We start from the raw sequence: 14338 nt of genomic DNA, 5'->3' as shown, positions 1-14338 counted from the left end.
CTCCACATTTATCTAAATCCATCTATCCAAAATTATGTACATTTTAACCTACAATAGTGAGAATCAAGATATTCCGATCCAGTAATGGAATATCATAGGTAACCAATATAAAGATTAAATAACCCCAAATAATATTAAACGATCAATAAAAAAAAATCTCAACAAAAAACAAACTAGAATATCATGTCTGGAAATAAATCTGGGCAAAAATCTAAATCTGTAACGCCCTACTTTTTCGAGTGTTAAATACTTAGAAATTTTGGAAATATATATTTTTTTTCATAAACTCAATATAATCATTTCCCGATAATCGCGTTCTACCTTCCCATCATATCAAAATAAGAATCAATAAGCTAAGACATGTAATCATCATAAATGCGGAAGCAATAATCGAAACCTGATATGGTACGTAACTAAATTCACTTAATCATAAAAATATGTACCATCATATCATCAAATATTTAGATACATGCAGACTTATCATCAAGAGATAATAACTGAGAACCTTAGATATAATTCGACGATTCCTCCGAAATACATTAAATCGTAATGATTATAAATGATCATCAATACAATATAATCTTCTAAACATGACTAAAAACATATCATGAATCCTCACGAAGGTGCATATACCGGAACAACTTGTCGAACCCATCGGTCACGTCGTTACGTGCCATAACATCGCAATCATTCTCTTGCCATAGCTGCAAATTTTAATTGAAACGTTTGAATGTTCCAGGGGCATAACCCAATTAGAAAATGAAACTTCTAGTAAATGTCCAAAAATATATACATGGATGCATGATGCAATAACATGAACAACCATTTGCTCTAGTGTAACTTTCCTGGCCCACAAGCCTGACACGGAATCTTAGCCAGAATCTTGGCACCTCCAACAAGATAATCCTAACGTTATTCCATCAATTTCCCTTGGAGAATTACGGCTACACTATCGGGGCGATATCTCATTCTCATGCACACATATCAATATGTCAATAATATCGTGCCATGCAACATCACGACCTTCCATACAATATGACAAAATGATCACAACGTTCATAAATATCATGCATATATAAGCAATCATATCATGAATATAAGTTCTTGAGGCAAAACCACTCACCTTTAGACGCAAACTCGAATTTCCTCAAAAAGCGCACATCACTTCAATTTGTGTGCCGACCTCGAAAATAACAAAAATCGTCAAGATCCTTGGCCAAATCACTTTCTAACCAATTATTTCCAAGGAAATCGATAATATAATTTTTCTAGACTTTTTCTTATTTTTTCACTATTTTCTTCTATTTTTCATAATCATCAATTCTTTCAAAATTAAAAGTAAATACCTAATCAAGTAATATATTGAATTTTTATTCATTAAAATTCCTAAAATAACATTTCAAATCTCCAGACATTTTCTGAGAATTTTCCAAAATCTCTTCCTATTTTTTTTCTAATTAAATTTCCTTTCAAAAATTTAAAATAATTATTTTCTTAGGAAAATTCCAAAATAAAAATTTACAAAAGTAAACTACTCATTTTCCCTGTATTTTTGGACATTTTTTCAGAATTTTATCCCTCTTATTTCTATTTTTACTCTATTTTTTTATTTTTAATATTTAAAAATAATAAAAATTATCTCCGATCATCTTCTCCGATACCAGCACACTGAAAAATCAAATTGACTATATCAGAAGATATCCCACCTTGATTCGATCATTCTGGATAAATTTGAGCTTAAAACAACATCCCAAATAGCTTCATCTGGGCAAAAAATTAGTTCACCTTCAGCGAGATTCAATTTTTCCGACGAAGTTCCGATTACCTCTCAAATGAACTTCAAAATTACTCAAACTTTCTAGAAATGATCCTCACCTCATGGGAAACAAAATCCCTATCGTTTGGTACCTCAATTTGTTCAAAAACAAGGTCGATTTGAAGCTCAAATCTTGCAAAACCTTCGACCATTATATCCTCTATTTATAGCCAAATTCGCACCTCAAAACGACATATCTCGAGCAACCCAAGGCCTCTGATGTCTCCTCTTTCCCTTAATGAGCCCAAAACCCACCGAAAGTTGTCTCAAAAATCAATTTACAGTCGGTAAAAATCTGATTTCTTTCGACCGAATGTCTGCCCGTTTGCAACCAAGCCAAGGCCGATTGCTGGCCTGGACTCGACCCAAGAGAATCCTAGGCTAATTTCCTTGAGTATTTCGCCATCGAATTCGGTGATGGGAGGTGGTGGAGGAAGCTTGATCGGCCATGGCATAATTGCTCTTTGTTGAATTTTGCAAAATTACACTTTGACTCCAGTTTCTTTTCATTTTAAACTTTGATCCTTTTCTTGAAGCCCCTGAGCTTCTCAATAGTGCTATTGCGACCTACAAATTCTATACTTTCCATTGCATCCTTGAATATTCTGAAAAAATGTCATTTCGACCTCCATCCGGTAAAATTAAAAAATTACACTTAGGCCTGAATCTTTATTTTGGCCTTAAATCCTTTTGTTTCTTCCTGAAACCACTGAAGGGTTGTCCTACATAAAGAATATAAAGTCTTTCAAGATTCCGTTGACTTCCCAGAAGCCTCCTACGATAATTCGATTTTGCAGCCTTAATTACAACCGCATTTTAGCTGTATCAAAAATTGTTCCTGATTCGATTTTTTTCGATACCATAAATCATGCCTCGAAATATTGATCACTTTCATATCATTTTCCTTTAGCATCTCAGCTCCAATGCACTCCCTGCAGTCAATTCGGTCAATTTTTTGGGCTATTTAGATACCAATCTTTTTCGAAATTTTATGTTTTTAATAAAACGCTTATTTTCAAATAAATCCTAATTTCTTGGGTATTACAAAATCTGTGTTGACATATTGGCTAGTCGGATATGGCCTAATGGATCAACCTTAACCAAATCTGAAGCGAGATATAGACCTGGTGATTTGTATCTAACTAGATCTAGATAAGGATTTGGCTGTGTTGAAATAATGGTCTTTTGCAATGGAGAAACTTAATCGACAATGGCTGGCAAACGATGAAAAGCAAACGACCAATGATGTGAAGGAAGACGACCAGATCTTAAGCGACGGTGAGGGCAAGGGTGGTCGATAGTGAAGGCGAGGTCGTTGACGACAGAAAATGAGGCAAACATGTGATGATGATGGGGGCTGAACGTGCTGGGTAACCTGAAACCAGCTGATGCAAATGATGATAATGCAGATCCAACCTTTGAGATTTGTCAAATGTTGATGATTTGATCCAACGGCTCTAATACCAGTTTGTTACGAAATTGGATCGACACAAACCACAATCAAACACACACGAACACAGAATTTATGTGAAAAACTCAAATTGAAAAAAATCACGTACGGGCAAAAAGAATAAAATATCACTAACCAAATATTAGTAATACAAAAATAATATAGCTGCAATTAATTTCAAAGTATTGGACACCTATTTATAGATCTAAAATTATCTATGGATAAACACAGAAAATTATATCCTAATAAGAAAATTATGCATGAGGATATTCCTTTAGATGAAATAAATCTCACATAAAATTGAATTTGACAACATTATAATTGCAGTTAAATTTAAAGTCATAATCAAGGTCAAATTAGGAGTCCCAATCTTAGTCAAATTTGAATTTTGAGTCACAATTGTAACAAGCTGCACCTTGACACAAAATTCAAATATAGAATTATTCAAAATTCTTTATTCCAACAAAATTACAAATAATTAATCTCCTGATAAATACCAACCAAAACTGCACCACATAAAATACCACCCAAATTCCCACAAAATTTATTGTAATGGATATCTTCAATTGCACTTAAGACATAGTTAGAGATCAGCCTTAACATAACTTCGTTGATCTTAATAACTTTGCATTTATCAATATAAATCCCCTTTGATAACTCCACATTCATCTAAATCCATTCATGCAAAATTGTACGCATTTTAACTTGCAATAGTGAGAATCAAGATATTCCGATCCAGTAATGGAATATCATAGGTAACCAATATAAAGATTAAATAATCTCAAATAATGCCAAATGATCGATAAACAAAATCCCAATAGAAACCAAACTAGAAAATTAGATTTGGATAATAAATTTGGGCAAAAATAGATTTGAATCTGGGTTGGCAGATTGGCTGGTCGGATATGGCCTAATGGGTCAACCCTGAGCTGATCAAATCTAAAACGGGTATGGACCTGGTGATTCGGATCTAACTGAATATGGATAAGGATCTGGGTGTGCTGAAACAATGGTCTTTTGCAATGGAGAAACCCAATTGACAATGGCAAGCAAACGACAAAAGGCAAACGACAAAAGGCAAACGACCGACGAGGTGAAGGAAGACGACTGAATCTGAACTGATGATGAAGGCAATGGTGGTTAACGGTGAAAGCGGGGTCGTTGACGACAGAAGAAGAAATAGACATGCGACGACGATAGGGGCTGAACATGCTAGGCAACTTGAAACCAGCTGATGATAATGCAGATCCAACAGTTAAGATCTGTCAAACGTTAATTGTTTGATCCAACGGCTCTGATACCAGTTTGTTATGAAATTGGATGGACAACAAACCACAATCAAACACACAAACACAGAATTTGCGTGAAAAATCCAAATTGAGAAAAATCACGAGTAAAAATAACAAAATATCATTAATCAAATATTGATAATACAAAAGTGATATAGTTATAATTAATTTTAGAGTATTAAACACTAATTTATAGACCTAAAATTATTTATGGATGAACACAGAAAATCATATCTTGATAAGAAAATGATGCATGGGAATATTTCTCTATATAAGATAAATTTCACATAAAATCCAATTTTACAACATCATAATTACAATTAAATTTAAAGTCATCATCATGGTCAAATTAAGTCCCAATCTTAATCAAATTTAAATTTTGAATCATAATTGTAATAGCTATAAATTAATTTATTTATTTTATGACACAACACAACCTCATCACTTCACACCAACAAAATGAATTAAGTTCATTTTAATTAGGAGAAAAGTTAAAAAGAGTTAAATAGTAGGCCCAACAAGCCATGCATAATTCATTAACCGTAGAAGCAGAGCTTTACTTAGCGAAAAAAAAAAGAAAAAAGAAACTCTTTCCATTACATCATAATTCAAAGACACACCGAATACTTTAATAAGTACATACATTGCGACGACAACAGTAGAAAGAAAGCACACGGCAAGCATACAACACAAATATTGAAGCACTTGTTCAACTCGTGCTCATACTTACTACACAAGTTTATCCATCCCCAGTACATATTCCAAACAATAATTATTAACGAGGGGGCGGGCCGGCTCATGCGCAGGGAACCCGCTGTGCCAGGTTGCACTTGGTGGGGAGTTGCATGACGAGCTTCCGGTCGATGCCCAGCGAAGCCAAGAGCTCGGGCTTGTTGTACTGGCAGAGGCAGTTCATGTCGGCACCGGAGAGAGCCGAGCAGCAGGCGGCCGAGGGCGGCGCAGGGTTTTTGCCGATTGCCACCGACGGCTTGCATGCAACTAGACCATCTGTGCTGATGCCGCACATGGCCGACACTGGCTCCGGCGCGGTGGCTGCGGCCACCAGAACCCATAATATTGCCACCATCGCGAGTTTTGCAGATCCTTCCGTCATATCTCTGCCCCTTGCTGTTGCTGCTGGCTTTTTTGGTGATGGTGGTAATGCTGTTGGGTTAGGGCTATATTTATATAAGGGAGACGATCATACACTCATATATTATATGGGAAAAATATGCTTAGAATTAATGACATATAAATAAAAATATTATATAACTAGATAATATATCGATGGCGCAGATGCACCACACGTCGATCACGATCAGTAGTGGGGGGCAAAGAGTTGGCTGAGCCTAAGGTGTCCCTAAGCCCAGACTTACGCCCTGTATTAAATTAATATTTCCACATAACATATAATGATGGGTTTGAAGAGAAATAGCACCGAAAGATCCCCCGTGACAAGAAGAGGTTGGCAATTTGGCATTATTCATCACGGGCTTCGCGTTTGAATTGGGGCAGGGCAGCTGGGGTATAGAGAATTTGTTGTTGGTCTACTGCTCAGAACATTGACTGATTTTTAGAGGGAATTAATGTTATCCGTCTTTGGCTGGTTTACTTTTTGTAGTTTAAAATGTCTGGTGGATTAGCATCACTAATTATTGCATGCATGTGATCCAATCTTGTACTGTTATATGACTTTTCTGGATCAGTCCACTAAAATTTGTGGACAACTTTAATTATGAGCTAATTAGGAGGTAGAGAAATGATACTTTTGTATGATTCCTGTATTTTTATTTCGAATAATTACAAAAATTTATTTCAATTTTGTAATAATATCCACCATCTATTAAATATTATCACATTAATACAGAAACCTATTTGAGCCACCTAATAAAGCCAAGCCTAATGTGTAGATTTCAAGTCTTTTTTGCCATATTTTTTTTTTCTAAGTCTCAAAGACCACCTTTTGATTTATAAACCTTCTTTTTTTTTTTTTCAAATAGTTAGGTCTCAAAAACTTTATATACTTAAAACTTCTCAAGCCACTTCTTTTTAACTGTTTTCGTGGAATTTTCTTGTGTAAAAATCTGTAACTTAAGATTTTGTAATATTTTGCCAAGTTTTAAATAAAATTTTACAAAATAAGTCTCTATTTAAGGGGATGCCTCAGGGTTGGGATGGCCATACACGGGTCAACCCGACCAGACCATGGGAAACTAGCATCTCAGAACTAGGTTAAGCCCATGAAAAGAAATCGAAAGATGGAGGAGATTTACACAGCTACCACACAACCACCCATCAACAGAAATAGCAAAGCTGCTCCTCAATCAGAACATGTGGAAAGACCAAAACCAAATCAAGTAACAGCAAGGAAATTTTGTATTAACCAGTGGGAAAGTTTATACCCTTTAATGAGAATTAAGTGTTTGATCGATACACGTATTTGGCAGACATTGATGAAGCTGTCATATAGCCAGCACAGGGCTAGGATAAATGTGAAAATAGGTAGCAGATGCCAGATATGCACAAACTAAAGACACGTATATTTTGAACCAGACAGATGAGAAAAGGGTCAAGAAGGTACATAAGCTCGTGAAGCTGATTACACACAAGCAATTTGTCAAGCACTTAATCATAGACAGGCTCCTTTCTGTTCCTTCGCTAGGGAAATGGCCACGTACATAAAAGTCGGAAAGCAACTGATCCTTGAGCTGGAACGTATCGTGCAGCCATGATCCAGTCTTTTCTTCGGATTCTGGGATGTCACTGAGAGGGATGCGGCGAACATGAATATGTACTTCAGAAGGGTCCACACCGAAAGCATTGTCCAAGAAGGATGGGCAACGATGCTTGTAGCCGATGGTAATGTCATAAACTGCAGTGCATAGATGACATTAGATTAAGACTTTTCGCAAATATACTTAAGAGAAGCACCGATGCATGCGCAAAAGCAATATTAATAATATTTATTACACCCCCCAAAGTGGTGAATGTTGTGATTAACAAAGTAAGGTGACATTCAGGCCTAAAATGTTGAAATGAAGCTCATCTTGCATTTCACAAGATATAGGATTTAAATTGGGTTATTTAAAAAAAAAAAAGATTTTTTTTTTCTGGCTGGTTGTAGGAAGGTAGAGTCAAAAAGGAAAGAAGAAAAGGAAAAAAAAATGTAGGAGGAGCTGACTTGAAGTCTACATACAAGTACAATTGCAATATACAGCATGACGGAATTGTTTCCAATATGACACGGTACCCATCAGGTGAGTAACCAAACATTTCAGTTCATTGCAGATAAGTTGTGTCTCTCTCAAAAATATTACGTGTGCGTGGAGAGAGAGAGAGAGAGAGAGAGAGAGAAGGAAGGAGACGAAAGGCTTAAAAACCCAATTAAGCAACCCCGTAAAAAGGTGGAAAAAGAATCACCGAGCAATGTGGCATGATACCTGTGAAGAGGAATTTAGTTGTTCTCCAGAAGCAGAGAATGATAAATCAGGAAACTTGCAAAATCTTCAACTAAGCATTCAAGTGGTATGTAGAAATTATTCTCATTAAACATTTCTGTGAAAGCAATACCAGTTACATGCATGACCTACAACTATATTTGCATAAAAAATCACGCTACTGAAATTAAGAACTAAAGATTTATATACAACTTCAATATGCAAAATGAAGCATGTAGAAATTATTCTCATTAAACATTTCTGTGAAAGCAATACCAGTTACATGCATGACCTACAGCTATATTTGCATCAAGAATCATGCTACTGAAATTAAGAACTAAATGAAGCATGGTTTCCTATATCATACCATCCCTATGAGGCTAGCAATAAGTCCATTTGGCACCCGTTTTGTTTTCAGTATTCTGTTTTTGTATTGATTATTTTAAAAATGAAAACAAAGAAAGGCATTTATTTGCTTTTTTTCATTTTCAAAAATTTTGAAAAAAATGTTAAGACAACCAGAAGGGCATTTTTTTCATTTTCATTATTTTCTCATACCCCTCTGCCACCAGACTTCTGGAGCCCCATAGGAATCGAGATCTAAGAGTCCTTTTAACTCCCAGAGAATCACCCGAGGATGACTATATACTGGCAGTGAGAATAATGAAGAAAGAAAAAAGAAAAAAGTTTCACAATCCAAATTGAAAATCAATCAAAGTTATCAACCAATATAATCCAGTTTTCTTTTTTCTTTTTTTAATGAAAATGAAAGCCCTAAACTGCAAGCCAGAGGAAATTGATTTCAATGGAACACAAAGAGAGACCAGATGACAATACAAACAATGCAGGGGAATACAAAGAACCTGCATCCAATGAATCTCTCAATTCCTCCAAGCAAGCATAAAAACCCTTTGTCTTTGGAAGCAGGACATTCTTAAGGATAGGTAGTCCATTTTCAGCTGCATATTTCTGACTTTGACTAGACTTCCGCTCACTGCAATAAATGGAGCAGCAACTTATTAAATTAATTGAATATGAAATAGAAGGATTATGTTCAAGATAAATATCGAAAGGCTATAAGATTTCTGAAGCCATTGATATGCTTTTTCCTTTAGCATCTGTAAATTTCCAAAGGAAATCAATACAAGGTTTCCCTGTAATAAATGCCTGAATTTAGGAATAAGTATAGTATGATACATTGCTTGATTATTTAACAGATAACAAGTGGTTGAGTGAACAGGTCAAAAAACCAGAAATTAATGAAACCAAAAAGGATGTATGAAATTACGTGAAATCTGTGCCTTCGGGGAAAACTGCAAGCCAGAGATGATCTTGACAATCCTTAAAAGTTGAAAGCATTTGATGCACAATTGATCTATCAGCCTCCCACCGCCTCTCAACCGGAATGAACTCCATTATATGAAATGACCAGCCAAATACGGGTAATTTCATCAAACTACTCTTAAGGATATACTTTATGTATCCGAGCTGTCCCTTGCGCAATGCAAGGTCCCACAAATACATCCAATCCACCTCTGTTCTATGGTTTGCAATAAGCAAAACGCGTTCCCCTGCAGGAACACTTTCTCCAGAAAACACTACCTTAGTTTTGTTTATCTTTTCGAAGAGAAAAGGCCACAAAGCTAGCCAGGCACCAAAGAAAAAGGATGTCACTTTCCTGCTGTAGTGTACACTGAAAAATCGGAAGATGACCGCGGTCACAAAGCCAATGTACACTAACATCATAAATGCTGTTAAAAGTAACACTGATAGACATGCTACACCCCTTAGAACTCTTAGTGGAGTTAAAGGTTGGCTCCTTGGTCGATCACTTGATTTCAAAGTCCTCTGATTGTCAGTCTGTGAACTTGCATATGCATCCATTTGGTTTCAGGTCCCCAACACATACAATACCTTTTATGTTAGACGCTATTAAAAGGTCAACCAAAGGAGTTCCAAGCGATCAATAAAGATGCCCCTGAAGTCCAAACAGTAATCTGATCTTAGAGCTATTACTTCACAAATTAATACAAGGCAATAAATGGTTCTTCTTCTCTCTGACAATAACGCTATAAAGTGAAGCAATGACTCCAGATTAAAGTGTTGATAATATAGTTCAACTTATAGGTTTCATAACAATAACAACTGGTCTGATTAAGGAAGTGAGAGGCAAAAATCTAGTAAAATCAAGAGGCCTCTAGATTTATCCTGCAAAACATTTTGAATAAGGATCAGTAGTATTATGTTACTAATACCATATGAAGAAGCTAGCATCACGAGGCTGACACTATGCCACCTCTACTAATTTAATAAACACTAGCCACCACTACTAATTTAATAAACACTGAGAATAAATTATGGTAAGGATACTGCAGGGAATTTACGGACATGGAACATATCTACAAAATGACATTCAAAACTGCCAAAAAAACAGTGGTCTACCAGCAAAAGCACTTTCACAAAGTGATAACAAGTTGTACGGGCAAACACATGTAATGTTTAATTCCCATACAGAGCCCACTCCACTTTTAAATCAATAAAATTAATCAAAAACAACACATATGCAACCTTTCAGCACTATGCATTGACAACAAGTAGCATTTGTTGTTTTAAAGTGATTTTATTCACAAATCCATCAAATATAATATATATCAGCAACTTCAGCTCCGATCACGACTTCCATCGGCGAAAATGGGCCTAAAGCATACAAATGCGTGAATTTGTGCATGAACAGTGAGATAGAAGACAAGTGCATAACGACTCAAATCAAATGAAGTAAACAAGAGACGTTACAGATTCTACAAACAACATATCCGGCTTAATCGACCGATCTGTCTCGTAATCGGATTAAAAGAGGCAGAACACCGTACAAAATTACAACTAATACGGATGTGCGTTTCTACTTTCGAATGCAGGAGATCCAAGTGAGTACCGGAGAAGAACAGGCGAGGCCGAGCCGTATGGTTCTCGGTTTTAGGGCTTCGATTCGATGGTACAAAGAGACGGAGACCTCCCAACGTTCCAAAACGTACAAAAGCTCATCGAACGAAGTCTGGAGCGAAGATCGAAGGAAGTCTGGTACGTTGTGAGGCTGTCGAATGCAGAGTCATCCGGTGGGCTTTAGAATTTGACAAAAGGGGTACGGACTTCCTTCTATTTACCAATATGCCCCTACCGGCAATGGGCTGGAACCGGGCCGCTTCCTTTGGTCGGTGCGTCCATTTTGGGCTCCCCGGGGCCCGAGTCCAAATACCGTGAAGCTTTTGTGTTTGCTTTTTAGGGTAATTTTAGAGAAAAGGTTACGTTAAAGAATTTATGTTTATGTATACGTAAAATTTGTAAAATATGGTAATGCTGAACTCGTGGTCACTTTTGAAATTTATGACCTTTACTTGTCCAAAGATACATGAAGGGTAAGATGGTGAGCGTTTGAAATGTTTTATTAGACTTTATTTAGTGTTTTTTCAAAAAAAATTGTGAAAATTGTAAAACATAATCATGTTTCAAAAAAAAAATGTTTTGACCCTGTAAACTAATTTTATAAATTTGTCATTTTATTTAAATTTTAACCCAATTAATTTTGATCTTATCACATGTTATGAGTATTTCTCGAACTAACTTTTATGGGCTGGACTCGACCCAATAGGCCAAAACTAATATTGTCAAAAAAAGATCATATGCTTCCAGCTCGCTGACTTAACTATTCAGTTCGCATAACAACACTGTTGCTGAATAACCGTAGAGATGGACAATGGACGGGCTGAGTCGGGCCGAATTTAGCCCGCGAAGGAGATGGGCCGGGTTGGGGCAATGAATATTGGAGCCTGACACGGCCCTGTGGCCCTTAATAAATGGGCCAAGCTGGCCGAGCCGGGCCATGGGCCTGCTGGGCAGGGCTGGCCCATGGGCCTGGCTGTCTGGGCCAGCTCATAGGCCATTTATTTTTAATTTTTAAACATAATTTTTATGTTTGTAAAATTTTTATAATTTTTATGTTTGCATAATTTTAATTATTATATTTAAAATATGTTTAAATATATTTAAACATATTTAAAGATGTTTAAACATATTTTTTAAACATATGTTTAAATATTTAATAAACATAATTTTTTAAATATTTTTTTATATTTTGGTGGGTCGGGCCGGGCTGGGCTACAAGCCACACATCCCTGGCCCGGCACGACCCGCATTCTGTTGGGCGGGGCAGCTCAAGCCGTCTGTTATAGTAGCGGGCTAGGCCGGGCCAACCCATGGGCTGCCGGCCCATTTCCCATCTCTAAATAATCGAAACTAAGGACCCACTAACTTTATTTAAGGCAAACCAGATCCCCTGATAATATGAAATCTATTCTCGATTTTATGGAATTGATAATGACATATTGTCTCCATAATGTCATCCTTCCACTTTTGAATTTTATATGATTGCAAACACATTGCACTATAAATATGAGTAGAAATGCCATTGTAAAGGGACAATAAGAATACAATACTATTATTCTGTCGGAATACTCAGATAACAGTCGTGGAGTAAGTATCGTTCTGGCCGAACCATCTAAAAGTCCAATTGCGTACCGTTTATCTTTCGCGCTGCCTATTTTTCCTCTTTACGTTAGTACTAATTTTCTCATTGCAGGCCTACGAATCATAGTCGACTGATTCTGAACGTCGACATCACATTTACAGTTTAAGTACATTTATTGAGAAAAAAATAATTATAAAATGTAATTAGTTTGTTTGAGTGGTTATAAAATATAATTAGTTTGTTTGAATAGTTAAAAATATTATTTTTTAAAAAAATTAGTTAAAATAATTAACTCATAAAAGAATAAGAGTTAAAAATTTTAAAAATAAAGAAAATATAACTAAAAAAATAAAATAACAAATGAGTCATCTCTTTTAACAATTTGACATTTAATTCTTCTATTATTACTTTAACAAAGACCTCAAACAAAATAATAGTTATTCTTACTTATCTGTGTCAACCCCCTATCTCAAATCTCAAGATTATCAAGTAGTTGGATCACTATAAGTTAAGATTCACACTAATAGATCATGTATTTGATATTTTATTATGCACAATAAGATTGTTGTTGTCAAAATATAATAATTAGAATTTCTAAGAATGGGATGCCTGTGGATGCCAATGGTCTCGAGATTCAATCAAAGTTTAGCCACTGAGATATGGTAAGCTTCCGAAGGAATGCTTTCGAATGAGCCTTCCAAACAGCTGTTTCCGGAGTGTTCCTTTTGAAGAGAAATTTCATGCGAGTGGGGGCTAGTGACTTGGAGTGTTTTTGTAGGCATTCTTTTGTGATATCCCTTCCCAAAGGTCTTCTCGAAGGGTAATTTCACACAAATGGGAGTTTTTGCAATTGGAAGTGCTTCCATAAGGTCGCTTCCGAAGGAAACTTGTGCTAATGTGGATTTTTTTCGAAGAAAGTAGACAAGTCCTCTGAAGTGTTTTATCTTCTTCTACAAGCAGGTCTTCCGAATGAATGAATGTAATGCTTCCGAATGAACTGTAGAGGGCAAACAAGAGTTAGAAAGCTTGCATGATTTTCCTCTCGCGAAGACTTTTCAATACTTAAGTCAGTAACAAAAGGAAAAATAGGCTAAGTTTCTAGAGGAAAGTGAAAATGATATACCGATATCTGGATCCCCTATTTGAGAACTGTAATTGACTTTTATATGGCTCGAGCTTCAAGGTGAGTGGTAGAGGGGCACGTGTCTTTTTCGTATATTTCTTCCCCAAGGCTCTTTCGAAGGAATCCTTTTGAAATAGTGCTTCCAAAGCAACCGATTCATCGAAAGAATCAATGGCTCTTACGTTCCCTTCCGAAGCCACTTACCTGTCTGCCTACCTTCTTATAAGATTCATCATTTTTCTCTCTATTATTGGGGCATAATAAAGGCAAAGTTTATATATGTAATTTATCTTCTTTGTCAAAATTAAAGACACGAATGATAAAAATCGCACAATGATGATCATCCCAAAATTATCATCTTTTATTCGTCGAAATTCTCTTTCCAGTCGATATGGACCGGAATGGCCGAAAAATTGGCAGGTGCAAAACAAAAGAATCGCCATTCCGGTTTTAATGAAAAATCGAAACATTTCGGCCGTTCCGGTCAGAATATAATGGTATTGGTATTGACAACTGAGGTAGTAAAGTCCACCATCCAATAATTATAAGTATAATTATAAATTATATTTTGTTTTTCTTCGCGATAGAATTTTGAGTGAAAATGTATTCAAGAATATCGTTTTCCCATTGGCCAGTGTCTCAATCAGGTAACCTGTTTCCATTTTCCGGTGGGGTCTCTTATCATATCAACATGGAGTGGT

The 14338-nt window shown here is 36.1% G+C and overlaps 2 protein-coding genes across 3 annotated transcripts; both read right to left on the bottom strand.

Annotated features, from left to right (window-relative positions):
- Positions 1-5131: 5131 nt before the first annotated feature.
- LOC127810379 (putative lipid-transfer protein DIR1) lies at positions 5132-5728 on the bottom strand. The gene has a single exon (XM_052349833.1). The coding sequence runs from the start codon at positions 5667-5669 to the stop codon at positions 5352-5354; it is 318 nt and encodes a 105-aa protein (XP_052205793.1). The 5' UTR covers positions 5670-5728; the 3' UTR covers positions 5132-5351.
- A 1180-nt stretch (positions 5729-6908) lies between these two features.
- On the bottom strand, positions 6909-11101 carry LOC127790591 (probable 1-acyl-sn-glycerol-3-phosphate acyltransferase 5). 2 transcript variants are annotated; one of them, XM_052320165.1, is made up of 5 exons: positions 10925-11101; positions 9281-9970; positions 8856-8986; positions 8551-8640; positions 6909-7427 (listed from the first exon to the last, which is right to left on the bottom strand). In XM_052320165.1, exons 2-5 carry the CDS (start codon positions 9874-9876, stop codon positions 7018-7020), a joined length of 1227 nt encoding a protein of 408 aa, XP_052176125.1. In that variant the 5' UTR covers positions 9877-9970; positions 10925-11101; the 3' UTR covers positions 6909-7017. The 2 variants fall into 2 exon arrangements, with proteins under 2 accessions (XP_052176125.1, XP_052176132.1); XM_052320172.1 differs by lacking the exon at positions 8551-8640 and having other exon boundaries at positions 10925-11098.
- Positions 11102-14338: the final 3237 nt, after the last annotated feature.

The sequence above is a fragment of the Diospyros lotus genome, chromosome 1, assembly GCF_014633365.1.
Source record: "Diospyros lotus cultivar Yz01 chromosome 1, ASM1463336v1, whole genome shotgun sequence".
NCBI classification, from domain to species: Eukaryota; Viridiplantae; Streptophyta; class Magnoliopsida; order Ericales; family Ebenaceae; genus Diospyros; species Diospyros lotus.
The sequence above is the reverse complement of the archived record's forward strand: the minus strand, read 5'-3'. Positions and strand labels throughout refer to the sequence as shown.